This window comes from Oratosquilla oratoria, chromosome 12 (assembly GCF_046742065.1).
Source record: "Oratosquilla oratoria isolate Oo_2021 chromosome 12, ASM4674206v1, whole genome shotgun sequence".
NCBI classification, from domain to species: Eukaryota; Metazoa; Arthropoda; class Malacostraca; order Stomatopoda; family Squillidae; genus Oratosquilla; species Oratosquilla oratoria.
The window spans coordinates 56,450,037-56,462,205 of record NC_134788.1 but is presented as its reverse complement, the minus strand read 5'-3'; the positions used below and the strand labels follow the sequence as shown (position 1 = coordinate 56,462,205).

The 12,169-nt window shown below is 41.9% G+C and overlaps 1 protein-coding gene across 1 annotated transcript in view; it reads right to left on the bottom strand.

Annotated features, from left to right (window-relative positions):
* Positions 1-5,990: 5,990 nt before the first annotated feature.
* Positions 5,991-12,169, bottom strand: part of LOC143030789 (uncharacterized) — a 64,351-nt gene continuing 58,172 nt past the window's right edge. The window contains exon 8 of the mRNA XM_076194006.1: positions 5,991-6,451. Within this exon, the coding sequence (XP_076050121.1) occupies positions 6,129-6,451 (323 nt within the window). The 3' untranslated portion in view covers positions 5,991-6,128. The remainder of the gene's footprint in view (positions 6,452-12,169) is intronic.

Below are 12,169 nucleotides of genomic sequence, written 5' to 3'. Positions count from 1 at the left end.
TAGACAATGAGCAATATAAAAAGGTATGGATAAAAAGAGAAATGCATAAAGAGAAAAGAGAGGAAGAGAAAACAAAAAGACTAAAAGCTAAGGGGGAAAAACGAGAAAACAGCAGAGACAGAAAAAGGGAAATTCTATTGGAGAGTAGTAAATATGAAAGTGAGGAAATGGTTCATAGCAGAGGAAAACAGAAGGGAAACGGAAAACACAATGGAAGTAGCAGAAAATTAAAAGTATCTTATACAAATATAGATGGCTTAATAACAGGCTTGAACGAATTGAATGATTATCTGAAGGAAAAAGAACCAGACATAATGGGAATTGTGGAGACAAAATTGAAAGGTCCACTACCACCCACCAGTGTTGTTGTTGTTGTTGTCGTTCCCTAGACTGTCTGTCCGAGCAGTCCCGTCTCCCCAAGGAATGCCACAGCTGAAACTGGGTTTTCCCACAAATCCTTTATAGAGTGTATGTTGCGTTGTTTGCGTGCATGATTGTGTATAATGCAGTCTTCCATTATGTGTTGTATGGTATGGGGTGAAGTGTTACATCCTGGGCAGCTGTTCAAAATGCGGTCATCCAGCCTCATCTGGTAACTTAGAAGTGCTGGGTGGTGGCTGCATCGCAGTCTGGCCAGGTGGACTCTGTCCTTTTGTGGGAGAGAGGATTCAGAAGGGTGGATATCAGGGGGTCTGGCATGCAGCAGTGTGTTGTCTTTCAGTGTGTTAATGGAGCGGTGAGTGATATGATTATGAATATGTTTCCGGAGGCTGGTATTTGGTGGTTGTGGAGGAAGAGAAGAGAGTATCTGTGTGTGATACAGGTCTTTGGGTGTTATTTTAATGTTTCTTGGTGTGTGTGGGTGTTCTCCTATGTAGTGTAAGCGGGTGTGATGTGTATGTGGTGGCTGCGGCAAGTGTTTGTGTGCCTCTCATGTCGAGGTGGTCCTTGACTTTGAGGACTTTTGTTTCATGGTGTAAATGGTCTGTAGGTGTTGTATTTGTGCAGCCTGTAATTGTTTTTGGGGTTTTGTTTTGTATGATTTGAAGGGTGTTGTGGTGTGTCTCACTGAGATTAGGAGCCCATGCAGGACTTGCATAATTCATCACTGAGCGTATCCATTGTTTGTATATTGCTGTATCAGTTTCTTTTGTTTTGTCCAAATATTGTTCCAGTGATTGACTTAAGTACGTTAAGTCTAGGTGTGCACTTGTTTTTTATGTTTTGTGATGTGTTATTTGAAAGACATGGATGTATCGTATGTTCACACCAAGAATTTTTCGGTGTGTTTGTGTGTGGTTTTATAGTGTTGTTGATGTTGAGTTGAGGTATGTTTTTGTTTTCTTTTGTCCAGTTGGTGTGAAGTGTTGCTGTAGATTTGGTTGGAGCTATTTTGAGTCTGTTTGAGATGAACCATGTGTTGAGTGTATCAAGCTATGGCTGGATTATTTCTGCAGCTTTTGTTTTACGATGTGTGCATGTGATTGTTATGTCGTCTGCATAGGAAGAGATTTGTATTTCTGAGGTGTCTGGTGTGGGTATGTCATGCATGTATAAATTAAAGAGTGTGGGGGATAGAACAGAGCCCTGTGGTACTCCATTCTTAATGTTTCTGATGTGCGATGATTGGCCATTATATGACACGTAAGCATTCCTACCTGCCAGATAATTGGCTAGCCATCTTTTGGTGTTATTGTGCATGTCTGTGTTATATATTTTCTTTGTTAGGTTGTAGCGGGGGATAGCATCAAAAGCTTGACTAATGTCTAATGTTATAAGAAGTGTTCTATGGTGGGGCCTATCTGAATTGATGCCATCTAAAATTCTTTGTGTAAGGTTTATCAGAAGAGTGTTTGTGGAGTGTAGTGGCCTAAAACCGTGTTGTGAGTCAGCAAGGGGAATATGTGGTGTGGCAAGTTGAAGTATTAGGCGTTCAATGACTTTAGAGGGGGTGCAGAGAAGTGTGATTGGGTGGTGCGATGTTGGGATCGTTGGATCTTTGTTCGGTTTTGGAATGGTGATTATTTTACCATGCTTCCAGATGTCGGGTATGGTGTTGTGTGAATAGCTGTAGTTTGCAATGTTTGTGAGTGCGTGTATACCTTGTGGTCCAATGTGTTTTAGGTGGATGTTACTTATGTTATCAGGGCCACAGGCAGATGAGTGCTTAAGATTATGTATTATGTGTTTTGTCTGACTGTCTATGAAGGGTGTATAGTCTGAGTCTGTGGGAAAGTCTTTCTTACGTCGAATAGTGCGTCGGTCATCAGGGTGAGAAGTGAGATGGCTTGTCTGTGCAAAATGATTTATGAGTGTGTTTGCTTGTTGTCTGTTTGAGGGTAGATTGTCTGTTGTTGTGATTATTGTTGCATGAGAGTGTGTTGTGTTACTGTTAGATAGTGTAATGCTGTTAAGTGTTTTGTACAATTTGCTGGTGTTTGTTTTGTGATCAAGTGTATAGATAAAGTTTTGCCAATTTTGTGTTTTTTGTTCGTGTATCTTATTGGCAGTCACATCGTTTAGTGTTTGTATTTGGTCTACTATGTTTTGATGGATAGATGTGGGGGTATTGTGTTTAAGTGTGTCTCGTTATCTGATGAGGCCTTGGATTTCTGGTGTGAAGTTGGGGTTGTGTGACTTTCTGTTACTCTCTGGGGATGTATCTCTTGTCTGCATTTTGTATGATTGTATTGAAAAAATACACAGCATTGTTTATGTTTGTGATTGGTGTACTGTTAAGTGTTTCAAAATGTTGTTCTGTCTCTTCAGTAAAAGCTTCCCAGTTAGCTCTCTTGTAATTGGTGTATGTGTGTCTGTGGCCAACTGGGGTGTATCTTGTTTTGGTGGTGATGATGATTGGAAGGTGGTCCAAACCAAGGGGTCCGACCACTCTCCATGATGTCCTTGGGGTTAGGCAGGGGGAGCAGAAGGTAATATCAGGAGAGGAGGGAGTGTAGAGGGCTTGGTGTGGAATATGTGTATGATTATGTGTGTTGTTCATGATAGTCAATGAGTCAAACTGAGTCTGTATATCAAGCCCTCTGTCTGTGTCAGGGTTGTCGACATACCAGGCAGACGACTTGGCGTTGAAGCCACCACCCACGATCAGGTTGGGGATTAAGGCTAATTGGCTAAATCGAGACCTGAAGGTGTTTGGAACTGTGGGGGATGATTGGGGGGAATGTACATGTTAACCATTGTTAGTGTTGATTTGTTGATGTGCGGATTCGAATGGATTGGATTTCTGTAGTGTTATCTGTGGTAGGGAAGAAAATTTTGGTTGTGGCGCTTGTGTCCACAAAACAGATGGAGTGGTGGATCAGGGTGATGAGTCCACCGCCATTGCTGTAGGTCCGGTCTTGTCTGATGGTGGTGTAATTATGAAATGATGGTGTTTTGTGTGAGTGTCTTAGTTTTGTTTCTTGTATAATTGCAATGTGTATGTTATGTTGTTTAAGAAAGTGTTCGAGTTCATGCTTTTTCGTGTTAATACCGTCAATGTTGTGTTGTAATATATTGATGTTGTGTGTTCTGTATGTGTTGTATGTTGCTGTTTGGGGTTGAGGTTGGGGTGTTAATGGGGAAGGTATAGGATCTGGGTTAGAGGAGGGAAAGGAGAGATTGGGGACAAAGGAAGGGGAGTACTGATTGAGGATAAGGGCAAAGGGAAATTGGGAGTGGGTATGTGTGCTGGCTGTGGTTGGGGAGGTGGGAGTGGGTTACTGAAGGGCAGGTAGAACATGTCCAAGTATTTGTGTATTGGTTTGTGTCGGCAAGTGTTGTACAAGTGAGGTGGGCCCAGTTTTTGCACATATTGCACTGAACTGAGCCCTTTGTCTGCTCGAGGTAATGGGTTTAGAGCATGTTGGGCATGTGTATTTTGTGGTGGGCCCAGGATTGCTCTCTACATCTCCAGCTAAAAGTAGAAGAAGAGGGGTGATCGCCGGAGAATCACCCCTTGGTGCAGAAAAAAAAGTAAGAGTGCATGTTGAGAAAAAGGATTGTGGTACTCCCCAAGGCAGTCGTAGCTCCTCTTGGGGATCGGTGCCACCTGCGTAGAGCCGGTGGCCAGGGCTGGTTGTTGATCTATTAGAAACTATTTTCAAGAAATCCATCATATCTGGAGATGTCCCAAGAGAATGGAAGCTAGCTAACATTACTCCCATAAAAAAAAAAAAAAAAAAAAAAAAAAGTGACAAAAAGAAACCTAATAACTATAGGCCTATATGTTTGACTTCAATTGTAGGAAAAATAATGGAAACAATTATCAGAGATGATATCGAACATCATTTAGAAAGTAACCGTTTGATAAATGATAGCCAGCATGGTTTCAGACAGAAACGTTCTTGCAAGACTAACTTACTCGAATTCTACAACACAGTTATCTCGAGTTATGACAAAAGAAACAATATAGATTTAATATATCCAGACTTTGCAAAAGATTTTGATACCATCCCCCAAGAAAGACTACTTACTAAATTAGCTTCACACGGAATAAGTGGTAGCCTATTAAGTTGGACTAGTAATTAGTTGAATGATCGAGAACAGAGAGCTGTTTTAAATGGAAAAACTTCTAGATGGAAATTTTTTACAATTGGAGTTCCTCAGGGTCCGTTCTTGGGCCACTTCTATTCATAGTATATATAAATGATATAGACCATGGACTAAAATCTACTGTTTCTAAATTTGCTGATGATACAAAACTGTGCGGAATGGCCAATGATCACTTAAATCAGTTAGATATTCAAGAAGATTTAGATCAATTACAACAATGGTCTGAAAAGTGGCTAATGAAAATTAACACAAGTAAATGCAAGGTAATGCACATAGGTAAAAATAACAGTAAGTGTGATTACAAGTTATTTGGAAATTTGTTAACAAAAATGAATAGTGAAAAAGATCTTGGTGTAATTATCAGTAATGATCTCAAATCATCCAAGTGGTGTATTTCAGCCTCTGAGAAAGCAAATAAGATTCTAGGACTGATTACTTGATCTTTTGACTTCAAAAGTCCATCACTCATTAACAAGCTATATAAATCATTAGTTCATCCACATTTGGAATATGCTGTTTCCATATGGTCACTGAATCTCAAGACATTGACAGACTGGAAAAAATATAACGGCGAGCCACAAAACTGATTCCAAATACCAAAAATAAATCATACGAAAATCAACCAAAAAAGCGTAGACTCAGAGGTGACTTGATACAGGTCTTTACAATTCTAAAGGGAATTGACATCAAAAGTGACAAAATTTTCACATTGAATGATAATCAGACAAGAAATAATGGTCTCAAAATGTCCAGAAATAGATTCAATTTGGAAGTGGGTAGAAACAACTTTGCCAACTGTGTAGTTAATAAATGTAACAAACTTCCTGCAGAGGCAGTGCAATGTATTTCAATTAGAAGCTTTGAAAATCATTTAGATAAACACCTAGGCAAGATGCCATAATGATTATCATTTATTTTACATATATATTTTTTTTATCATTTGTCTGTTTGATTCTCATTTATTATTACTTATACGTCAATTTATTATTATTTACTATTTACCTGTTTGTTTGAAGTTTGACTGTGCCTATGCGTTTATGCATTTCATTTGATATTCACATTATTATAGTTTTTATTTATCTATATTACTAATACGATAGCGTGTATGATATTTATTTTGTGTCACGCAAAACTGAATGGTTGAAATAAGGTATGTTTGTTCCGTAGACTTTATTATTATTATTATCATCATCATCATCATCATCATCATTATTATTTATATAATAATACGATAGCGTGTGTGTTATTTATTTTGTGTGTCACGCTTATATAAAAAGCAACGACCTTCCATGGTGTCGAAGTTCTCGAAGGTGCCAAAGTTCTCGAAGGTGCCAAAGTTCTCGAAGGTGCCGAAGTTCTCGAACGTGCCGAAGTTCTCGAAGGTGTCGAGGTTCTCGAAGTTCTCGAAAGTGCCGAAATTGTCGAAGGTGCCGAAGTTCTCGAAGGTGCCGAAGTTCTCGAAGCTGCCGAAGTTCTCGAAGGTGCCAAAGTTCTCGAAGGTGCCGAAGTTCTCGAACGTGCCGAAGTTCTCGAAGGTGTCGAGGTTCTCGAAGTTCTCGAAACTGCCGAAATTGTCAAAGGTGCCGAAGTTCTCGAAGGTGCCGAAGTTCTCGAAGGTGCCGAAGTTCTCGAAGGTGCCAAAGTTCTCGAAGGGGCCGAAGTTTGCGAAGGCGCCGAAGTTCTCGAATGCGCCGAAGTTCTCGAAGTCGCCGAAGTTGTCGAAGGTGCCGAACTTCTCGAAGGTGCCGAAGTTCTCGAAGCTGCCCAAGTTCTCGAAGGTGCCGAAGCTCTCGAAGGTGCCGAAGTTCTCGAAAGTGCCGAAGTTCTCGAAAGTGCCGAAGTTCTTGAAGGTCTGGAAGGTCTTGAAGTTCTGGAAGGTCTCGAACTTCTGGAAGGTCTCGAAGATCAAATGAAAATGAAGAAAGAAAATATGGACAGCTCTATATAATTGAAACAAATGAAGCATTAAATCTGAGGTCAAATGCTAATCAAAATTCTAATTGCTTATATTCAGTTTTCGAAAAAATATCTCAAGCAATGGTCGACAATCTTTATGTAGGGGCATATAAAAACATGAGAACTATCGTACTTGAAGAGCAACAGAGAGCTACATTACAAAATATCCCTCCCAGAAAAATAACCATGCAATTTATTGCCGGCCCTGATGCGAGGATATATAATAATCCAACAAATTATGAAATTACAGCAATATTTGTCGGCGATGATGGAGCACCTCCTGTCCAGCGTGACATTATAGTGTACCCTGAAGGACAACAGAGGGAGAGGATATCCTACCTCACTTGCCATCTTGATGCAATGATTTACCCTCTTCTCTTTCGTGTAATTTACACGGGTTCCGCTAGTTTATTTATTATTATTATTATTAGGATTTTTTCACATCCAACCTAGTTATGGACCAAAAGGTCTCCTGTCTGTATACTAAGCCTCTACAATCCTTTGTAATATATGTATATATGTATATATATATATATATACATATGTGTGTATATATATATATATATATATATATATATATATATATATATATATATATATATATACACATATATATATATATATATACATGTATATACTACGACTGTCCCTCCGTTATGCTGTCCCCCAAACCCTTGTTGCTGTCCTGTACCATTTCTCTAAGTATTCTCTTTCTGTGATGGGGGAATTCCCTGTGGTGGGGGGAAAGAATACTGCCACCAAGTATTCCCACTTGGATCGTAAGAGGCGAGAAAAAAGGGACGGGGATTGGGACTAGGCATCCTTCTCCTTGTAGCCCCACAGGGCACATTCCTAAAAATAAAAGTGAAGGCATAAGAGGGTCTGGAAGGCCTTGGACCAGTACCCTAAGGTTTGGGTCCTTTAATGTGCCTGGATGTGGTACAGATGAGAGTAAAAGGGAAGAGATAGGTAGTATGTTTGTGAGAAGAAAGATGGACGTGTTGGCTTTGAGTGAAACTAAGTTGAAAGGGAAGGGTGAGTGTAAGTTTAGGAGTGTAAGTGGGAGGTTATCAGGAGTGAAGAGAGGGCGAGGGAGGGAAGGGGTGGCTATTCTAGTAAGTGAGGAGATAGGTAAACAGGTAGTGGAGTGGAAGGAGGTTTCCTCAAGGATAATGTGGATGAAGGTGAAACTGGGAAAGGAGATGTGGGTCTTTGTAAGTGCATATGGGCCTGGCAGTGAGAAGAGTGTAGAAGAAAGGGAGGCCTTTTGGATAGATTTAAATGAGTGCATAGAGGGTTTAGGAAGAAGTGTCAATGTAATAGTACTGGGAGACCTTAATGCTAGGGTAGGAAATGGTCCAATCGATGGAGTGGTTGGGAAATGTGGAGTTCCAGGAAAGAATCGTAGTGGAGAGTTGATGGTGGAAATGTGTCTAGAAAGAGAGTTGATGATAGCAAATACAGTGTTTCGGAAGAAAGTCAAGCATAAGTACACATGGGAGAGGGTGGTGGAGGGAAGGGTGGTAAATAGAGCGCTAATGGATTATGTAGTGGTAAATAGGATTATGATAGGAAGAGTTAAGGATGTACATGTGCTAAGGGGAGAGGGTGGGGGAATATCAGATCATTTTTTGGTGGAAGGTAAGTTGAGAGTGGAGGATAGATGGATGGAGAAAGAGGAAAGGGACAAAAGGTAGGGATGTTCTTTGAGTTAACTCTTTGAATGGGAAAAGGAGAAAGGAGTACGGAAAGGAGAGGAGGGAGGGAGTAAAGGATAGTAGAGCTAGATGTGGAGGAGGAATGGGGATGGTTCAAGGAGGGAGTCTTAAAGTGTGCAAGGATGTGTGTGTGGAACAAGAAGGACAGGGGGAAATAGAAGAAAGGGTAGTGAATGGTGGGATGAGGAAAAAAAGAGGTTGTAGAAGAGAAGAAACGAGCATACACAGATTGGTTACAAAATAGGACGAGGGAGTCATATGAGAGGTACAAAGAAAAAAAGAGAATAAAGCAAAAGAGGAAGTTGCAAAGAGGAGAGCAGATGTGAAATGGGGTAAGAGTATGACAGAAAATTTTGAAAGTAATAAAAAGATGTTTTGGAAATCAATTAAGAGAGGAAGCGGAGGTGAATCAAGTAGGGAAGAAAAGGTAAAAGGTGCAGATGGAGAGATGATAATGGAAGAGAAAGCAGTAAGGGGAAGATGGGCAGAATATTTTAGGGAGTTGCTAAATGTGAAGGAGGATGGGGAGGGAAAGATAGCTGCAGATGGAGAAGAAAGAATGAGAGTGAGGAGAATGGAGGAGAAATAAGGAAAATGAGGTGAAGGCAGTTGTTAAGATGATGAGAGCAGGTAGGGCACCTTGTCTGGATGGATGCCATGCAGAATGTCTGAAAAAGGGAGGTACAGTGATGGTGGGACTGGTTGGTGAGGTTATTTAATGTTTGCTGGAGAGAGGGTAGAGTGCCGGAGGACTGGAGGAGTGCCTGTATAGTTCCTCTTTATAAGGGAAAAAGGGGACAAGAGTGAATGTAGTAGTTTCAGGGGGATTAGCTTGTTAAGTGTAGTTGGGAAGGCTTATGGGAGGATCTTGATTGAGAGGATTAGGAGAGGAACAGAAGGAGTAATTGGTGAGGAACAGTGTGGATTTAGGACAGGTAGAGGTTGTGTAGATCAGATCTTTGTGGTAAGACAGATATGTGAGAAAGCTATAGGAAAGGGGAAGGATGTTTTTTGTGCTTTTATGGATCTGGAAAAGGCTTTTGATAGGGTAGACAGAGAGGCACTGTGGGAGGTTATGCAGACATATGGGATAGGAGGAAAGCTTCTGGGAGCTGTCAAGAGTTTTTATGAGAGTAGAAGAGCTTGTGTCAGGATTAAAAATGGAGAGAGTGAGTGGTTCGAGGTAAAGGTGGGACTGCGTCAAGGATGCGTTATGTCACCCTGGCTGTTCAACTTATACATGGATGGGGTGGTGCGAGAGGTGAATGCAAGGGTAGTGGGTCAGTGACTGGAGATGGTTAAAGAAAATGGAGAAAAATGGGAGGTGAGCCAGCTGTTGTTTGCGGACGATACTGCGTTTGTGGCAGGATCGGAGGAGGGATTGAGGAAGTTGGTGACAGAGTTTGGTAGAGTATGTGATAGAAGAAAGCTGAAGATAAATGTGGGTAAAAGTAAGGTGATGAGATGTACAAGGGGTGAAAGTGGCAGTAGACTGGAAGTGAGCATTAAGGGAGACCAACTGGAGGAAGTGGATAGTTTTAGATACTTGGGTGCAAATGTGGCAGGAAAAGGTGGAGTGAAGGTGGAGGTAGAATGTAAATTGAAAGAAGCGAGTAAATACCTTCGTGGATTAAAAAGTGTAATGAGGAATAGACATTTGGGAATGGATGCGAAGAGGAGACTGTATGAAGGAGTGATTGTGCCAACAGCACTGTATGGAGCAGAAACATGGAACATAAGAGAAGAAGAGAGAAGGAGTTTGAATGTGTTTGAGATGAGGTGTCTGAGAAGTATGATGGGGGTTACTAGGTTAGATAGAGTGAGAAATGAGGAGGTGAGGAGGAGAACAGGGATGGAAAAGGAGCTGAGAGATAGGGTTGATGAAAGAATATTAGGATGGTTTGGACACATGGAAAGAATGATTGAAGAAAGACTAGTAAAAGAGGTATGGAAGGCAGATGTGGAGGGAGTAAACATGAGGGGGACGTCCTAGGATGAGGTGGATGGATGGGGTGAAGGGGGCTTTAGGGAAGAGGGGAATGTCTGTTGAGGAAGGAAGGGAGAGGACGGAAGACAGGGGTGAATGGAGAATGGTTGTATCTGGATGATGTTGTGATTGCATGAGGAGGAATGGGCGGGGGGGGGGGGGGGTGAGGTAGTATGTGTGAGCAAATTTTGACGCAGCCCGAAGGGATTTCTCCCCGTCCTCTCCTTTTATGCAAGGGAGGACGGAGAAGGGGGGGTTGCCGATTTAATGAAACGGCCTTGCTGTGGATGTGCTGTGTCTGGCGACACTGCTTCTGACCCAGGGCAGTGGGCAAGGTGCAGGGATGACCCGTCATCCAGGAGGTGCTCAGATAAGAGGGAGGGTGAGAGGGGTGTGGAGTGTATCTAGGTTTGAAATGGGTGGGAGTGATTTTATGCCTTTCCCTTTTTGGGCTACCTCCCTTGTAAGGAGGAAAAAACCTTGGTGTATATGTATGTATGTATATGTATATATATATATATATATATATATATATATATATATATATATATATATATATATATATATACATACATATACCAAGGCTTTTTTCCCCCTTACAAGGGAGGTAGCCAAAAAGGAAAAGGCATAAAATCATTCCCGCCCATTCCATCCCTGAATACACTCCACACCCCTCCATCCTCCCTCATATCTTAGGACCTCCTGGATGACGGGTCATCCCTGCACCTTGTCCACTGCCCTGAGTCAGAAGCAGTGTTGCAAGTCATAGAACATCCACAGCAAGGTAGCTTCATTAAACCGGCGACCCCCCCTCTTCCACGCCCCCCTACATAAAAGGAGAAGACGGGGAGAAATCCCTTCGGGCTGCGTCAAAATTTGCTCACACATACTACCTCACCCTCCATCCCCCCTCATGCATCACAACATCATCCATATACAACCATTCTCCATTCACCCCTGTCTTCTGTCCTCTCCCGTCCTTCCTCAACAGACATTCCCCTCTTCCCCAAAGCCCCTTTCACCCCATCTATCCATCTCATCCTAGGACGTCCCCTCATGTTTACTCCCTCCACATCTGCCTTCCATACCTCTTTTACTAGTCTTTCTTCAATCATTCTTTCCATGTGTCCAAACCATCCCAATACTCTTTCATCAACACTACCTCCCAACTCCCTTTCCACTCCCGTTCTTCTCCTCACCTCATTTCTCATTCTATCTAGCCTAGTAACCCCCATCATACTTCTCAGACACCTCATCTCAAACACATTCGAACTCCTTCTCTCTTCCTCTCTTATGTTCCATGTTTCTGCTCCATACAGTGCTGTTGGCACAATCATTCCTTCAAACAGTCTCCTCTTAGCATCCATTCCCAAATGTCTATTCCTCATTACACTCTTCAACCCACCAAGGCATTTACTCACTTCTCTCAATCTACATTCTACCTCCACCTTCACTCCACCTTTTCCTGCCACATTTGCACCCAAGTATCTAAAAATATCCACTTCCTCCAGTCGCTCTCCCTTAATGCTCACTTCCAGTCTACTGCCACTTTAACCCCTTGTACATCTCATCACCTTACTTTTGCCCACATTTATCTTCAGCTTTCTTCTATCACATACTCTCCCAAACTCTGTCACCAACTTCCTCAATCCCTCCTCCGATCCTGCCACAAGTGCAGTGTCGTCAGCAAACAACAGCTGGCTCACCTCCCATTTTTCTCCATTTTCTTGAACCATCTCCAATCCCTTTCCCACTACCCTTGCATTTACCTCTCACACTACCCCATCCATGTATAAGTTGAACAGCCAGGGCGACATAACACATCCTTGACGAAGTCCCACCTTTACCTCGAACCACTCACTCTCTCCATTTTTAATCCTGACACAAGCTCTTCTACTCTCATAAAAACTCTTGAAAGTTCCTAGAAGCTTTCCTCCTATCCCATATATCTGCA